At 48.6% G+C, this 16,522-nt stretch overlaps 1 protein-coding gene across 1 annotated transcript in view; it reads right to left on the reverse strand.

Moving 5' to 3' along the window:
• Positions 1-16,522, reverse strand: part of COL6A3 (collagen type VI alpha 3 chain) — a 58,383-nt gene that overhangs the window by 11,337 nt on the left and 30,524 nt on the right. Inside the window, exons 11-38 of the mRNA XM_066189397.1 lie at positions 15,750-16,352; positions 13,745-14,091; positions 13,173-13,251; positions 12,676-12,821; positions 11,391-11,483; positions 10,940-10,993; positions 9,939-10,010; positions 9,006-9,032; positions 8,843-8,887; positions 8,679-8,732; positions 8,451-8,513; positions 7,997-8,062; positions 7,223-7,276; positions 6,452-6,487; positions 5,864-5,926; positions 5,520-5,582; positions 4,764-4,826; positions 4,247-4,309; positions 4,010-4,060; positions 3,852-3,887; positions 3,694-3,756; positions 3,496-3,558; positions 2,807-2,839; positions 2,678-2,714; positions 2,558-2,569; positions 1,909-2,402; positions 1,232-1,331; positions 35-733 (exon numbers count right to left, since the gene is read on the reverse strand). Coding sequence (XP_066045494.1) covers positions 35-733; positions 1,232-1,331; positions 1,909-2,402; positions 2,558-2,569; positions 2,678-2,714; positions 2,807-2,839; positions 3,496-3,558; positions 3,694-3,756; positions 3,852-3,887; positions 4,010-4,060; positions 4,247-4,309; positions 4,764-4,826; positions 5,520-5,582; positions 5,864-5,926; positions 6,452-6,487; positions 7,223-7,276; positions 7,997-8,062; positions 8,451-8,513; positions 8,679-8,732; positions 8,843-8,887; positions 9,006-9,032; positions 9,939-10,010; positions 10,940-10,993; positions 11,391-11,483; positions 12,676-12,821; positions 13,173-13,251; positions 13,745-14,091; positions 15,750-16,352 — 3,579 coding nt within the window. The remainder of the gene's footprint in view (positions 1-34; positions 734-1,231; positions 1,332-1,908; positions 2,403-2,557; positions 2,570-2,677; positions 2,715-2,806; positions 2,840-3,495; positions 3,559-3,693; positions 3,757-3,851; positions 3,888-4,009; positions 4,061-4,246; positions 4,310-4,763; positions 4,827-5,519; positions 5,583-5,863; positions 5,927-6,451; positions 6,488-7,222; positions 7,277-7,996; positions 8,063-8,450; positions 8,514-8,678; positions 8,733-8,842; positions 8,888-9,005; positions 9,033-9,938; positions 10,011-10,939; positions 10,994-11,390; positions 11,484-12,675; positions 12,822-13,172; positions 13,252-13,744; positions 14,092-15,749; positions 16,353-16,522) is intronic.

The following is a 16,522-nucleotide window of genomic DNA, read 5'->3' on the forward strand; positions in this document are numbered from 1 at the left end:
CCATGACACTTTGGCTGCAGGATGTTACACTTACTTCTGATAAAGGATGGCAGCAGTGTCCCAAAACGCAGCAAGGCCTCTTCATGGAGCTCTCCTGGCTTATCAACCAGCTTGAAGAACACATCGTTTGGCTCGCTGGCAAGGCTGTAGACATTCTTGGCATTCACCTTCCTGCCAATGCCCAGGACAACAAAGAAGTACCCTTTGCATTTTGCTTTGATGACAACCCTCTGCAGGTGCTCAAGTTCTTTTTTGTTCACTTTCCCAGTCATCATCAGCACTATGACTTTTAGATCCCGAGGGCTCGGCGCACTTTCAAAAACGTGAGCGATCGTGTGTTCAATTGCACTTCCTAGGGCCCTCGTGCCATGGAGCTGGGTCATTTGGTTGTGAAGGTAATTAATGATCTTCTCTTTGGATGCATAATCAGTCAGTGAGAACTCCGTTTTCACTGGTGGGAAGCTTGAGTTGGTTTCGTGCTCGTAAGGAGCTTGCTGGAGAACAGCCACTCTGGCATGGTGCTGGGATACTTTCGGCTCTGAGCTGATTTCCAGGTTAGTGACAATGTGGGAAATGTACTTCCTCATCTCACTGAACTGCAGAGGGGTGGTGGACTCGGAACTGTCCAGGATGAAGGCTATGTCCGTGTCCACGTCTGTGGGGGCTGCCCTTCTGTCTCTGAACGAAGGTCTCTGGCCAGTTCCACCACAGCTGAGATCGGGGTCACACACATCTGGGGAAGAAATACAGTGGGTTTCACCTCCAGGACCCGGACATAACCCTCCCTGACCACAGTAAACATCTCTTGTGTCACATGAAATACCATCAAGCCCTGGACATTCACTGGTCAATTGCTTGATACCAAAGTAATTTCATCCCACAACACATTCAGTATTCAGTATGTGTTCAGTATTTTTTTTATGTGCTCCTTTATCCAAGGGGATCCCTGAAGCACTCTGTCATAAGTGGCAGAAGGCCATCTTTTAGAGCACTTAGCTATCAGTATTTGGGCTGTAAAAGTGGCAACCAGACAAAAAAGGAGCTTCTCTTTACAGAGGAGAGAACACCCAGAGAACCTCTTTCACAATGCCAATGTTTTCTGCTCAACCCAAGAATCCCTTGTATTCATCAACAAAAGGGCTGACTCCCAACTGGGCCTCCCTTCTTACAATCGACTTCTGCATGACCAGAAGGATTTGGAACTGTCTAGAGGAGAAATTGGATGCTTTACCCAAGCAGATGTGACAAGTCAGAAGCCTCTGAATGGTTTGGTTCAGCTGCCCGCCGCTGGTGGGAAGAACAATGGCGTGACCAACCGCCGTGTTGTTGATCTGGTGGCATGAAAACAGAAACACACGGAGCCAGTTATCCTGACTTCTGTTGTTCTCAGCTCAGAGGAGGGGAGGGCAATCCACAACTCTGAGGGATCCTCTGCTCAGCACAATGCTCTCGGTGGTTCCCTTTTGGAGGAGCCTTGTGCCCCCAATGTCGCTTTAGAGTCATAAACTCCAAGGAAAGGGACCACTTAAACCAGTGCTCAGTTAGTTTATCTAGGGCTTTTTCATGGCTTTCAATGTCTGTCTGTCCACGCTCCCTCTGCCAACAAAGCTAATGCACTTCCACCTTCCCATCCTTTGCCTTTCTGTCAGACTCTTCCTTTTGTTTCATCTGACACCTGGCACCCTGGAGGCATGACCTGGGAAAACAGTGACTCCTGAGAGTCTCACTAGCATTTCCAAGCATGTGCTGTGGTGATTATGGAGTTAGGGTTTCTCTCCTAAAGGATGGATGAGTTTGGCCAGCAAAACTCTGTTCCACACTTGAGAGGCCTGTGAAAGCCAAGCACTGCCCGTGGCACCCATGAGGAGCGCATGAGGAGAAAATAAAGAAAGGGTGAAGGACACCAACCTCCAGAGCTCTGGCAAGAACTGCATCCTGCCTGCTGGTGAGGAACACGGGCACGACCCCGGCGTCATAGAGCTGCAGCACAGCATCGTTGAGCTGTGGGGATGCCCTCGTGTCCCCGTTGCTGAAGAAGACAGCCACCTTCCTCATCAGGAAGCCACTGCGGGCACGCTTGAAGGTATTCCTGGCCACGAAGGACATGGCGGTCTCCAGGCTGCGTGGCTTCGTGGTCAGGGTTGCCTGGAAGTTTTGGATCTGCTGGAGGAGGCTGGATTTCTTCCTGGCGTCAGCAAAGCGGATCTCGGTGGTGACCTCGTTGTTGTAGGTGACCAGAGCCACCCGTGCCCCCCGGGGACAGTTGCTCTCGGCAATGGTTAAGTTGTTGACTATTCTGAGCACAGTTTGCTTCATCCTGTTGAAAACCTCCCTCACAACGCCTGAGGACGTGTCAATAGCAAAGGCCAGCTCAGTTGGGAAGACAGGGCACTCCTTGGGACCTGTTGGGAATGTGCATCGGGAGCAAGTCATGCCTCAAACAGCTGTCAGGATTCAAGGACAGTGTCCTCAGCAGGGGTAAATCATTCATGTGTGGGGAGAGCAACCACCGTGACATGCAGCCACCCTGGGGTTTAAAGGACTGGATAAGACTTACCATAGCAGCAAGCTGTGGAAAAGATGGAGAGAAAAAAACAGCTTGGTCAGTGCCATTGTTGTAACATGATGGTCAAATAAGGGCAGAGAGAGGGGCTTAGCAAAGCACTGAGGTACTCACGGCATTTGTCTTTGATGTTCCGCACCAGGGCACATTGCTTTAGGAAATAAAGGAAGGGGGGAAAGGAGATATGTCACGCAGCCAACCCAAGGATGTTTCAAAACAAGAGAGAAATTATGTCACACTTACATCTCTGGATTCTCCTTTCTCGCCTTTAAGGCCCTGTTTCAAAGAAGGAAGAGAAATTGAGTGCAAAGTGTAACTCCAGGGTGCCCCATGAACCCTGTCAGAATAACTGCTGAACCACGGGTCATGCAGAAGCCAAGGGAAAATCTGTCTGTTTTCAGCTGTGTTTCCAACTACAGAATACAGGGCTCTTCTGTGTGAAGAGTAAACCTAGCTGAGGCCAAACCCAAAAGGGAGGTTGGAACTAGATGGTCTTTAAGGTCTCTTCCAAACCAGACCATCCTGTGAGTTACAATGCTCCAGGTTCACATGCAAAGCAAGCCCAGTCACCTTGGCCTTTCTAGGGAGCCTTGTTCCGGCCAGATTTGGTCATTGCCCATATCCTGTGTGGGGTAGTGAATGATAGAGATGAGAATCTCCTAGAAGGAATTTTAAGGGGCATATTGCCATGGGGAATTCCTAATGCCTGGTAAGAGCATGTCTCTTGATTTTTTTCCTTTGGTTTAAGGAAGGGTAAATATTTGTCAGCAATAAAGAGCTTCTTAAAAATTTATAGAGACACATCCAAGACAAATAAAGAGGGATTTCCCCAACTTGAAATCAGCAGGAGACAGTGATGGACTTATTTTTCAACCCCTGGCACCCACAGGAACCATTACATGGAGCCAATCAGCAATGCAATGAACACTTACAGATGGCCCAGGGTATCCAATCTCTCCTTTCTGACCAGGTGTCCCAGGAACTCCTGCATCTCCCTAGAAAGAGAGAGCAGAGAAGTCCTTTCCATGAACATCTGCAGGAGGACTCCCAGGAGCACTTGGAGGAAAAGATGTCTCCATCTTTCAGGGCATTCGTGTAGAAGGGAAAATTTGTGCCATAGTCCAACTTACTCTGCGGCCTCTGTTTCCTTTGGGGCCGGGGCCTCCAGCGACACCACGGTCACCAGGTCCACCCTAGGAGGGGAAAACCACAAACAGCAGCTCTAAACCTGCACAGGTCCATGGAAAATTGCTTGGAAAATAATGCACATCTCATGGGCTGCACCTACCTTTGGCCCTGCATAACCTACGAAGCCGCGTTCTCCCTGAAACAACAGAAAGGTTAATTTGAATATGTTCTAGAAAATGCCCTCATCCACCTGCACTGGAGATCTTGGCTGCTTCCTTGTCCTTCTTAAGGAGGTGGAAATTCTGAGCATACACCTACCTTCCTGCCTTTAGGACCTGGGCCACCAATTCCATCTCGTCCATCATCACCCTAAAATTAGAAAGCCAAAATCACTCATATGTAAATGATATGTGATATGCAAACAACATAAACCCCACAGGTCCAGCAGCACCAATAGAAAGAACCCATTGAAGCCACAGGCCTTTGTGAAATTCTCAAATGCTCCTTAGACTTCCTTAGGTGTCCTTAGAGGTGTGAGGGCATGGCCACACTTACCATCTCTCCTCGTGAGCCCGGCTGTCCGTTCGGCCCTCTGGGTCCAGGGTCTCCAGGCTCACCCTAAAAAAAGGAGAATCTGTTAACGCATGTGCTGAAACTCCAGGCAGCTCTGAGCCTTCCCCAACCCATCAACACTGGTTTCTTCACACAGAGCAGTCTGCAGCCCTCCCTGTGGCAGAAAGGCATGACTGGAGCTACGCAGCCAGAAATGCTGCCAAGTTCATGCTCTTTAGTGGGACCTTTGGTGATTTCAGGAAAGATAAAACCTTCCCACGTGGGCATTTTCTGAGAATCTGCCCAGGAAAGTTGCTTGAGAACCTCAGTTGCTCAGTTCTTTTTGCCTTTCTGTTCACTGAAATGGGACCCTAATGAGACAATGAGCACAGAGTTGCTTCTCTCCTCACCGTGCAAGCCCAAGAGGTTAATCTCATGTATTTCTTTAAGCCCATGGCAAAATCCAGCAGCTTTTCAATGCAGCTTTAGTTGCTGATGCCAAGTGCTCCTAAAGACATACCTTCCTTCCAAGGGGACCAATCCTGCCACGTTCTCCTGGGGGTCCTGGAGGTCCACTCCCAGCCTGGAATGGAAATGCGGAGAGGCGTGTTGGCAACATTCAATAAAACTCAGGTGCCAGGAACTAGGGAATTGGATGACCACAGAAATCATGTATTGACTACCAGGGCTGGTGTCTCTCAAAACACTTCAGCAAATTCAGAACTCTGCTTCATGTTTGGGAAGAGCTGGAGGTCCAGCTCAGTTCAATGCAAATGTCAGCAGCAATTTACATTTTCTCTAAGAGAACACCCACGGGAAAGCAGGAGGGGGAAAATCATGCTGGGGGTAGGGAAATGAAATATGGCTTTAAGTTGATATGTGTGGCTGAGGAATGCAGCAGGAGGGAGAAATAAATACATGACGAACCCATGCCTGCCGGCATGTGAGATGATCATGCTCTGGCTTCAGGGGATGAAACATCACAGAGATGCCCCACCAGTCACTCAGGGATCCTCTTTAACTAAAATTGCCATAATGAGCCAAACCCTGAAGTCCTGACCCCTCTGTGGTTTCTTTTAGCTCTTCCTCTTCTGTAACTCTTGATCAAGAAGTCTTAAGTGTAAGTTGAGAAGAGAATCATGCTGGAAGAGTATGTTAAAAGAGAGTGGAGCAGAGCTGGAGCCCTAGGAGAGGGGAATGTGAAGACACATTGGAATCTTATTAGTTCAACAACAGTATAGTTGGGCCAATGTCTGGGAAGAAGCAGAAGGATTACCCTGGGTCCAGGGACACCCTGCTCTCCTCTGATGCCTGGTGTGCCAACCTGGCCAGGGGGACCCTGTGTGGGAAGAAAAGAGAGGCTGTCAGCACACACGTGGGCAGGAACACACCAAGACCCAAGGGGACACAAATGCTGCAGTGTCTGAGGGAGGCTTTGCAAACACGTCACACCTTGTCCGGTGACGTGTTTGGCAGGTGGGACAGCCAGGCCACAGCGCACCCCAAAATACCCAAATCCCAACAGTCTTTGTGGAGGAGACTGTTTGGGGAAGTGGCTGTGATGAAGGAACACCACAGCACCATGAGGCAAGGTCTTTCCCCTGCTGTGAGCTCACTGACCTGTGGCCCTCGCATGCCTTGCTCTCCAGCTGGCCCTGCCTGACCGGGTGAGCCCTTGGTGCCCTGGAAGTATAAAACAGGACAGTGCAGGTTAGCATGGGAGGATGTGGAAGGGAAGGGAAAGGGGACATCAGGATATCCACAGCTGCACAAAGAGCAGGGAAGAACAGATTTTCACTTGGGTAGTTTTTTTCTTGGTTTTTTTTTTTCCCCAAGATACAGTGATAGCAGACAATAAGCGCAGGGATGGTGGGGGCAATTTGCCTCCTGCAATGGATGGGCATCAATCATCATGCTTTGGCCCTGTTACACTGCTCCAGCAGCACTCAGGGACAAAACATCTGACCAGGGAATGCTGTAGGACACAGGCAGGCATGTGGACAGTTGGTTCTGCACTGAGTCCAGCAAAAAGCACAGAGGGAGATGAGCCTGAGGAGAAGGAGGAGTTGGGAAATTTGGAGGAGAGAGGAGGCAGAGAGGAACAAGCAAAGCCTGCACATCCCTTCCCTTGGCACATCTCTCTGGGTGCTGAGGCTGCCTGGCCCATGGTATGACAGGAGCCCCCTGTGTTGTCACATCACCGCTTACCTTAACTCCGATGGGCCCCCTTCGTCCTGCCATGCCCTGCAAATGAAGGAACAATGAGGGTTGTTAATCTAACATGTAAGCACACCTTTCCCTATTGCTTTTAGATCAATGCTTCTTACCCATGCTTCTTATAGTCCAAAAATTACATTTGGATGTTTTAAACTACTAGGGGCAAAGGGAGAGGGAAATCCACATGGTCAGATCTCTTCAATCAGACTTGGGCACGTTTTCTCCCTCCTCACATCCTCCACGTAGGTGAGCTGCTCCCTCATGCATGCCAGGAGTGTGTCACCACCCATGAGACAGGAGGGACACACAGCCAGACATCCCAGCTCCAGTTTGGCTTTTGCCTTTCCAAAACCAGCAGCCAAATGCAGTTGCATGTCATGGAATCACAGACTGGTTTGGATTGGAAGGGACCTTCAAGACCACCTAATTCCAACCCTCTGCCATGGGCAAGGACACCTTCCACTAGACCAGGCTGTTCCAAGCATCATCCAACCTGGCCTTATATATAAATCATGTGTTACTCCACTGATCTGAGCACTGAGTTATTTGCATGGGAATAAATTCAACTTTTAAAGTCTCTACAACAAGCCAAGAAGCTAAGAGGCATTTTCCTTTTGAGATTTTATTTTTCTTTTTTTGGGGGGGGTGGCTTGTTGGGTTTTGAGGTTGAATTCCTGGCATTTGTAAAACAAAATACATGGAGAGGAAAAGTTATTGTCAATCTAAGCTTGGGCCTTGCTGACTGGGGGTTTGGCAACTCACCCTCCTCCCGACTTCACCGTCTTGGCCCTCCAGCCCTGCTGGTCCAGGATCTCCCTAAGGGAAAAACAAAACTCAAGTGAGAGCCCTGAGATGAGCAGGCACTGGGAAAACAGATTCAATTCTCAAAAAAAAAAAAAAGGGGGGCGGGGAGGGGCGCTCCTTTCATGCTTTCACACAAGTTAACAGTCCTGCTTTGGTGGGAATCCTAACAACTCACAGAGACTTTCCATCAAGTTTCTGAGCCAGCAGAAGTCAACATTCCTACTCTTTGGGAAATGCCTTCTGGCAATTTAAGATGCATTTTTTTATTGTGAGCTGATGTGGAAACAGACGGGTTGTGAAATTTTTCAAGGAGTGTGTGGGGTGTTTTTTCTTGCAAAGGTTTCAGGTGAATCAGGAGGTTTAGATTTGGTGTAATCTAATCAGTTCTCTGCTTTTGTATATGACCCATGAGAACACACGAAGGTAATTTCCAAGTACAAAGTTATTTTCAGAGGCAATATCCCAAAAAGGCATTGTAAAATAATAATAATTTTTAAAGGTGCTTTTTACACAAAACATCTTCTAAACTGACATCTTCCTAGAGAAAGTTTTGGTTGCAAACCAACAACATTTTCTAGTGGAAAAAAAATATTCCATCTGACAAGGAAAAAGGAGTTTAAGAAACTTGCATCTTTTCTGGCAGCATCTTTTTTCCTCCCTTTCTCTGGCCCATTCTGTTGTAAAAATAATAATAAAAAAAAAACCCAACACAAGACAACAAAGAAATTTTACCATTGGTCCAATTTCACCCTTTGGTCCTCTGGAGCCCCGCTGAGTATTATCAGCTCCTGAATCTCCCTGAAAGCAACAGAGCAATGAGAAACATCTGTGTAAGTGGGACATGAAAATCAAATCTCGCAAACTGCTCTTCTAGAGCTGAGAACCAACTTCTCTGCCTTTTCTGACTGAAATAGCTGAAGTATTGCTGCTGTTTTCAGACAGACACAGGTTTTCAACTGAGAAATAATACTGAAGAAGAAGAGGAAGGGGGAATTTTAATATGGTGCAGCAGTAGTTGATGGGTTGGTATTATGTGGTACCCACATGTCACCTCGGAGTTCTTGCTCTGTCATGGGACCTGCTACTGTCAAACAGCATTTAAATAAGCCAGGGCCACCCTCTCTGATGACTCCAGGATCAGTGGAAGGTGGGTAGAAAATCAAGAAGATGCCTTAGCAGTATTTACCGGATCTCCACGGAGCCCACGGTCGCCTCGTTCTCCTCGTTCACCCTTGATTCCCTTATCTCCCTGTGGGAGGAGATGGAGAGTTAGGAGGAGCAGCTCTTGCTTGTTGAAAGCATCTCTGCCAAGCCCTCAGCCCTGAGGGGTGCATGATGGCTTTCCACACTCCCCTGGCTCAAATCCACCTCTACACCATCATTTAGCCCCACTGCAAAAGTGATTATAGCCTACCCTCCTGCCAGAATATCCCTTCTCTCCAGAGGAGCCAGGCAAACCCTTGTCTCCCTAAAATAAAAAAGAAAAACATTTTAGAATATTTGCCACTTTCAAGGTGCTTTTTAGATACTTCACTGAAGCATCGAGACATTAAGAGAAAAACAATTAAAATTACTGACCTCTTCTCCATCAATGCCATCCAGACCCATTTCTCCCAGTTCACCCTGTGGAAGGGAGGCAAGGGGCAAATGCTCACTGAGAGGAAGGGGGAATGGGGATGGGGGATATTGATGTGCCTCATACTCACGCTCACTGCTGGGGCATGAGGAAGTAGCTCCCTACCTTCTCTCCTGGGAATCCCCGAGAACCCTAAGGAGATAGGAAAGAGAGTTACTCCACTTCTGTCCAGCTCACTGCCATAGAAAGCAGTGGAGAAGGAGGGCTGGGCTTGGTGGCAGACCCAGAGCCACCACCAGGACAGGACTTTCCCTAATTTCTCTTATGTCAGTGGTTGTCTTCAGCTGCCTCCCCAACACTTGAGCCAAGATAAAATACGTGGGGCATGGGGGTTAATCCAGCTGATCCAATAGAATATCTCACTCCTTAGCCACAACTCTTCCTTCACCGGCTTTTGTTTCTCCCTGCACCCGTTTTTATGTTAATCTAGAGCCAATCCTACTGCCTTTGTCCAAGACTGAACAGATTTTTGATGAGACTCAGTGTCTCAGCTGCAACTAACGGGTTTGGTTCTTCCCCCTGCCAGAGGATCATGTAGTCAGAGGAAATGGTAGGAAACATCCCCTTGATTTCACTATTTCCCATAAAAATTGTATGTTTCACCACCTTTTCTGGCTTGGGGTGCAGCTGCTGTCCTGGACCACTATCTCAAGGTTCCTCTTTAAAGCCTCAGCCATGGCTCACTTGTCTCCCTCTTCCCCAGCAGCAGAGTTCCACCCACTCACTGTTCCAGCCCTGTGCCAAGACACGCACATCCATCTCTTCCCAAATCCTTCCCCCAGAGCCAGACTGCAGAAGATAGATCATCCTTGTCTGTGGATTGAGCCTGGGTCTCTGGGCTGCCTTTTTGCTCTTCATAGCAACACCAAAGCCACAACAGCCTCTGAAAGCCCTGGTGCCTGGCCAGATGGACACAGCCACTCAAGGGCATGTGGCAGAGGTTTTGTGACCTCCTAAAGTGGCAAGAGTTATCCCTGGGGAACTCCCCAGACCCACTGGACTCCGGGTCTGCTCTGTGCAGGCTTGTTCCACACGTACCTTTGTTCCTCTGTGCCCAGGGCATCCCTGGAAGCCTTGTGTCCCATTCACACCCGGTGGTCCACGCTCACCCTGGTGCATAGAGGGGAAAAAACAACAGTCAGGAGTTGCCTGCTAAACCTATTTCTGTGGCTGCCTGTCGCAGGAGGTAGCTTGGAGGTACAGGAGCAGCAGGTTTTGCCTGGCCATCCCACCATCTCTTGCCCATAACCTTCCTCATGTAGAGACCAACTGCAAGTCTTCATCACTGAGAGAGAAACCCCCTTCCCAGTCCCTCAGCTGTGAAAGAGTTTTGTGAAACTTCTCTTTCAAAATTAAAATGACAAGTGGAAGCCCTCAGAGCTCTGCACAGATCTCTAATCCCATCCTGACCTTCAAGCCCCAGGGAAGCATTGCCTGGCATGAGATGTCTCACAGCAGCCTTTGGCCCCTGCCTGCGCTGTTGGAAAAGCCATGAGCACCGCCAGCCCCTTGGCCTCAGCTTCATCCCTTGGGAGTGATGCACGGAGGGATGTTTATTCCAGGGCTGACATGGGATTCATGCAGAGCTTGGATGAAGAGGGTTAGTAAGATGTCATGGGGTTCACATTGCCTGCCGTGTGACGGATAGGAACATCACTCTTGGTTCCACTTTCAGACTAACTCAGATCTTTCAGCTGTAGGTGGTGTGGATAACTTTGGCATAGGCTGCAGATTTGATGAAGTTGAGGAATTTATTTGCCTTGAGGAATTGCACAAAGATGGGTCACATCAAATAATGGGAGTAATTCCCCCACCACCTTTCTGCAGCTCTCAAGAAGCTCCCTACTGACTTTCTCTCGGGAGAAGATGGGACCAGCAACTCAGCCTGTCAGGTGTGGGAAAATCAGGAGTTCTGCTGTCTTTTCTAACCCACACCCACATTCCCAGCAGAAAAAATTTGGAGGCTTTTCATTTCATGGAAACACCTCCAAACACTTGACTACGGTGAGGTTCCCATTTGAACAGGGGCAGTCACTCACCGGTCCTCCTTCATCACCAGGGTAGCCTCCATAGCCAAGATCCCCCGTGACACCCTAGAAGACAACAAAGAAAATTGTGAATTTCCTTCATAGTTCTGTGATTGATAGTCAAGGTTTCCCTAGATAAGCACAGAGCAGCTGCTTGGTCATATGTGTTACTGAGAGATATAATATCCTTTTGATGTCCCTGAATTGTTTCACAGGATGCTTCACCCTGTCTTTCCAGCCATTTATCCCTGCCCTCTTGGATCTTTTGTAGCACTGAGGCTGTGGGGAAAGGGAAGAAGGGCAGCCTTCAATTGCTCTGCATGTCCCGGAGTCAATTTTCAAATGGGAGGAGTAAGTGGAGCTGATTTCCCCATTAACATCACCCACTACAACTACACAACCTGCATGCCACCACCAGGTTCCCATGCACAGGGACCCTTCATCCCCAGATGAAGAGACCTACCTTTGGTCCTATAGGGCCTGGCACACCTCTGTCCCCTCTCTGTCCTGAGCACTTGCAGGGGACCTTGCAGCACGTCCTCTCTGCGATGTTGTCCTGCAGGAAAATTGGGGAGTGAAAGCATTAGAAATCTGCCAGAGCCCCAACTCCTGATTTTGGACATGAGAGGGAAGGGTTTAAACACAAACTGCGTGAGGCAGAATCCATAGAGTGCATTTAGTAGGTCATCAGTCCCCAGAGCAGTGCCTGTCACTGAAGAGAGAAATCTCATCTCCAAAGGAAAAAATCCAGGCTGTGGAGAGGGCCATGACAAAGTCAGTGCAGTGAGCAGCTCACCAGCAGCCCACAGGCTGAGTACGAGCAAGCACACAGTAAAGGAAAAAAAAAAACAAACCAAACATTTAAAAGAATGATATGGACTCAGAGAAACCACAGCTTGGTTTTACATCATTCAGCAGAAAGAAGAGGAAAAAAATTCACTTTATTTGCCAAGTGCATTGCTGGCTGCAAATATTTCATGCCAGCTTTGCACATTTACATTTTGGAAGGATTTTCCTAGGCTGAATTACTTGGGGAGGGGCTGGGGACCAACTCTTATCCCAAAACCCAAGGCTCACTCACAAGTGGCTGCACTATGATTTGTGGGGAAGGGCCCAGCAAAGTTACCACAGGGACCAGTGGTTAAGCCCAATCTTATTAAATCTACTGGAAAAGGAGCTCAAACACGCTGGTAGCAGCTGAGAAGTTGGGAGGAACTAGACATACTGAGGTTTACAGTAAATTAAGTCAACACTCGAGAGGGAATATGCCTTGGGAAAGAAGTGAATCTGTGAAAAAGAAAGGACAGCTCTTTCTTCTGTTGAAAGCATGTCTGGAATACAGGCAGTGCATGAGATCAGGGAAAGAAACCTCGAAAGCAATGCTTTTACAAGAGGTTTAGCCCTGACCAGGCACGACAGGGCATTACTGTAAGGTTAAAAACACCAACAGTATAAACACAGGCAGAGGGCGGGTTTTTGGCACTGCAGCTTTTGATGGCATCTTAGCCCATCCCATTTGACCTAAAGCTTTAGCTGGAGCAGGGTTTCTTCAGGAGTGGGAAAAGGCCGTGATCCGCTCCGAACTTTATTTGCTGTGGCATCTGTGAGAAGGGCTGATGTGAGGCAGGGAGAAGAGAGGAGCAGAGCCAAGACAGTGTAATCCAGCCACGGCTCAGCCCCGCTGGAGATCCAGCCGTGGGCTTTCCTCCAGCATTACAAGGCAGCGCTGCCTGTGCCAAGTTACTTACAAGCTGCTCTGCCAGCTCAAAATCCAAGTCCAGCAGATTAACTCTGAGCGGTCTGTTGTAGGTGAACCCACGGCCAAACTCCAGCTGCATCACTCTGTCAAAGTTGGCCACTCGGTCCAGCCCGACGAAGATGAGAGCGTTGACTCCTGGCAGGGAGAAGCAGAAGGGGCTTTGTGGTGGGAAGAGGTGCTCTGGAGGGCCTGCACACCCTACCCTGTGATAACGCATCCTTATCCACATCTTTGATTGCAAACAGAGCCTTTTCAACAGAAAACAAGCACCTTCAGACACATCCAGTGTAAGCTGCCCACACGCTTAGGTGGCAGCAGACAGCTTAAACATCACAGGAAGGCAGTGAAGAACAGCAAGTGCACATACGGCTCACAAAATCCTTAGCCCTTACCATCAAAAGCAGATGGATTTAGGAAAAATGGTGATAAAATGGGCTACATGTTAACATGGACTATGTTCACTGCCTGGAAGAGCAAAATAATTACCTTCTGAGTGTAAAGTAGACGAAGCAGCCTCCAGCTGATTTATTGGCTCATCTACACCATCAGTAAAATGGATTATGACCTGGGAGAGAAACAAATTTCTGTCAGGACCCAGAATACTTCAGGTGTGAAACACAATCAATGTGCAACATGAAGGGCCTTTTTCCAGTGCTTCATCTGAGAGAAGGTGAGAGAACTTCTACACCTTTTGCAGGCCATGAAGCTCTGCATTCCTGTGCCAGGTTCCTGTACATTCCTGTTCCTGTACGCCATGCAGGTGTTGCTAGAGCACAACATGGAAATATCTGGAGAGCAATAATTTGCAGCTAAGCAGTGGTTGTGGGAACTGGCTGCAGTGATGCCCATCAATTGTCAGGACAGGACCTTGATGATGCAGGGAGAGTGCAGCAAACAAGTAGGGCTTAAGTGACTAAATTTATGGTGAATAAGTTCAATTGATTTAATTCATGAAAAAAAACAAAACCTATGAATTTACAGTTTCTTTACCAATGAAAGGACATCAGAAGTCAGCTTTGCTGGCCAACACCACCCCAGAGGCCTCGGCCTCGACTCACCTTGGTGCTGCCCGGGGACAAGGATCGGAATTTGCTCAGGTAGGACCTCAGAGTGTCTGCCCTGAGGTAATAGGGCCCGCGGGTCCGCATGTCCAGGAACCTCTCCAAGAGCTCGGGCCGGTACTCGGAGAAGTCCAGCCCCTCCACGGGTCCCCCCTGGGCCTGGGCCATGATGGCCACCCTGACGTTGGGTGCCTGGTTGCCAGTGCAGCTGATCTTCTGCATCTGCGTTATCCTGTTGAGCACGGCCTCCACTCTCGACTCCAGACCTCGCTGGACAGCGAATATGTTTTGACCGGGCCCAACGTCACTGACATCGAAGCCAATTATCACATCTAAGTCACAGTCTGAGAGGGGAATGAAGAAAGGGAGAAGAGCATCATGGAGCAGCGTGATGATTGGTTTCCAAGTAATGGCTTTTCAAATTACTCTTTTAGTAGTTAATGAAGACACTGCATCAAGAACTCACGCCACTTGCTGCACAAGTGCCTTCTGTTTCCTTTCACCACAGCAGTGATACCCTGGGAAAACTTGCATTTCATTAATTTTCTTTTTTCAATTTTAGCAATGGAAGGAACTGCCTAAACCAAGTCCAAGAGAAATCTGCATTTTCATCAGGCACCTAAGACTGCTTCTCTCTCTCCAGCACATGGAAACCTGTCAGTACTTATTCAGTGTGCACCTTCTGCCTGTACTCAGAGTGACACTCAGAGAATCACAGGGAAGTGTTTAAATTCTCTTTCATGTTAGCCACACTGCCTGGTTAAAATCTTAACCACACTTGGGATAAGTTAATACCACAAGCAGTGGTTTCCTTTTCCCAGCACTCAGTTTTTCTGCTCAGCTGGAGCCGCTGCTCAGTTCAGGGCTGTTGTGCCTCTCCTTCTGCTTCTCCAGAGGTTCAGGAAACGCCTCTGCTCAAAGTCAGAGGGTTGAGCCATGGTCAGTCGTGCTGGGAGTAGGACTGGCTGTAATGTAGTAAGTGAGACCAGCTGCTGGGAGTCTGATTCGACAGCAATACCAGCTCACTTACTCACTACAATTCCCCTGCTTGGCTTCTGAAGTAGCCAAATCATGGGATTCCTTCTTAAGGCCATTTTACCTTAAACTACAAACACTTGTGCCCTGGTTTTTCCTCATGTGCCTGTCATGAGATCAGGTGGGCATCCGGGATGATTCTGGTTTTCCCCTCCATTGCCTAAAGCAGTTACAAGAGAGCTGGACATAGGCTTTGGACAAGATCTTGGAGTGGCAGCAGGGGGAATGCCTTCCCACTGCCAGAGGGCAGGGTTAGATGGCATACTGGGATGAAATTCTTCCCTGTGAAGGTGGTGAGGCCCTGGCACAGATTGCCCAGAGAAGCTGTGGCTGCCCCATCCCTGGAAGTGTTCCAGGCCAGGCTGGACAGGGCTTGGAGCAGCCTGGGATAGAGGGAGGTGTTTCATGGCAGGGAAGCTGGAAGGAGATGTTATTTGGGGTTCCCTCCTATTCAAACTGTACTAGAATTCTATGATTCTGTGATTTCCAACATACCATGCATGCCTAAATGACAAAAAAATTCAATTATATTGTAATAGACACAGGGAGGGGAAACAAGGGCCATTGCTTTTCATTTTGTCAAGAAACAAGTTGGTCTGTCAAGATGATACTGGTATCATGTCCCTGTGAGAAAGTCCAGAGTGGGGTTTAGTCCAAAGGCTAAATGTGGTGGTAGGAGGCCAGTGATTTAGTGCCTGGCTGTCACATCTGAAATGAATTCCACCATGGTGGCACCTCTGTGGTGATGTTACTCCAGTCATCCACAGGCTGAAGGCCATGGACAGGCAGCTCCTGGACCAAAAGTTTGCAGCCCCTATCAGACTCCTGGAGGAGGAATGAGCCCATGCTGCACCTCAGGCCATAGGCAGAGCACAACAGTAGGACAGACAAGTCCATCAGAGCATGCTGGATATTAAAAGCCACCCCTGAGAATGACCCAAGAACATTATGATGGGATTGTCCTTACCTCTGGTCACATCTGTTGTTCCTGGGCACAGTCTCTCCTCCATGGCAGCTTCCAGCGTGACCAGAACCTGCTCATTCAGCTCTGATAGCTCCTGGGCTGTGGATGCTCTGAAACTCATGGCACTCTCGCTGGCCAGCAGGCTGACTTCCTTCAGGTCAATGTTCCTCACGCCCACTGCGAACACCTTGACGCCTTTCTGGGTGATTTCCAAGGAGGCTCTCGGCCCATCGTCCATAGACTTCCCACCTGTGACGATGAAGGCGATCTGGGGCACCCTCTGGTCAATCCGGCTGCCGGCCTCCTTCACAAAGTGTCTTTCCTGGATGTGCTTGATGGCTGTGCCCGTGTTGGCCACCCGCCCGCCTTTGTAGATGACTTTGTTGATGGCGTCTAAAATCTGAGCTTTGGTGGAGTGGTCCTTGAGGAAAAACTCGTCAGTGACATCCGAGTTGTACTGGGCCAGTCCTACCTGGATAGAGTCGCCGTCCCTGTAAATGGCATCCACCACGGAGTAGACAAACTGGAGAACTTCTTGGAAGTTATCTCTCCCCAGATTGATGGAGCCATCCAGCAAAAAGACAATATCAGCCTGCTTTTTACCTCCTGAAAAGGTTACAAAGGAAACACGGTTGTCAGGAATTGTTTGCAGCATCTATAACATTTAGGCTGCTCAGGGCTTTCTAAAGTAGCACTTTGCAAATGAAATTTCTCTCTTCTTTCTACCATTTTACTTTCATTGCTAAAATCCTTAGCAGGATTTTACATCCAGACAA

Source organism: Chamaea fasciata, unplaced genomic scaffold (genome assembly GCF_029207755.1).
Source record: "Chamaea fasciata isolate MVZ Bird 193981 ecotype frontalis unplaced genomic scaffold, bChaFas1.0.hap1 SCAF_8, whole genome shotgun sequence".
Classification (NCBI taxonomy): Eukaryota; Metazoa; Chordata; class Aves; order Passeriformes; family Sylviidae; genus Chamaea; species Chamaea fasciata.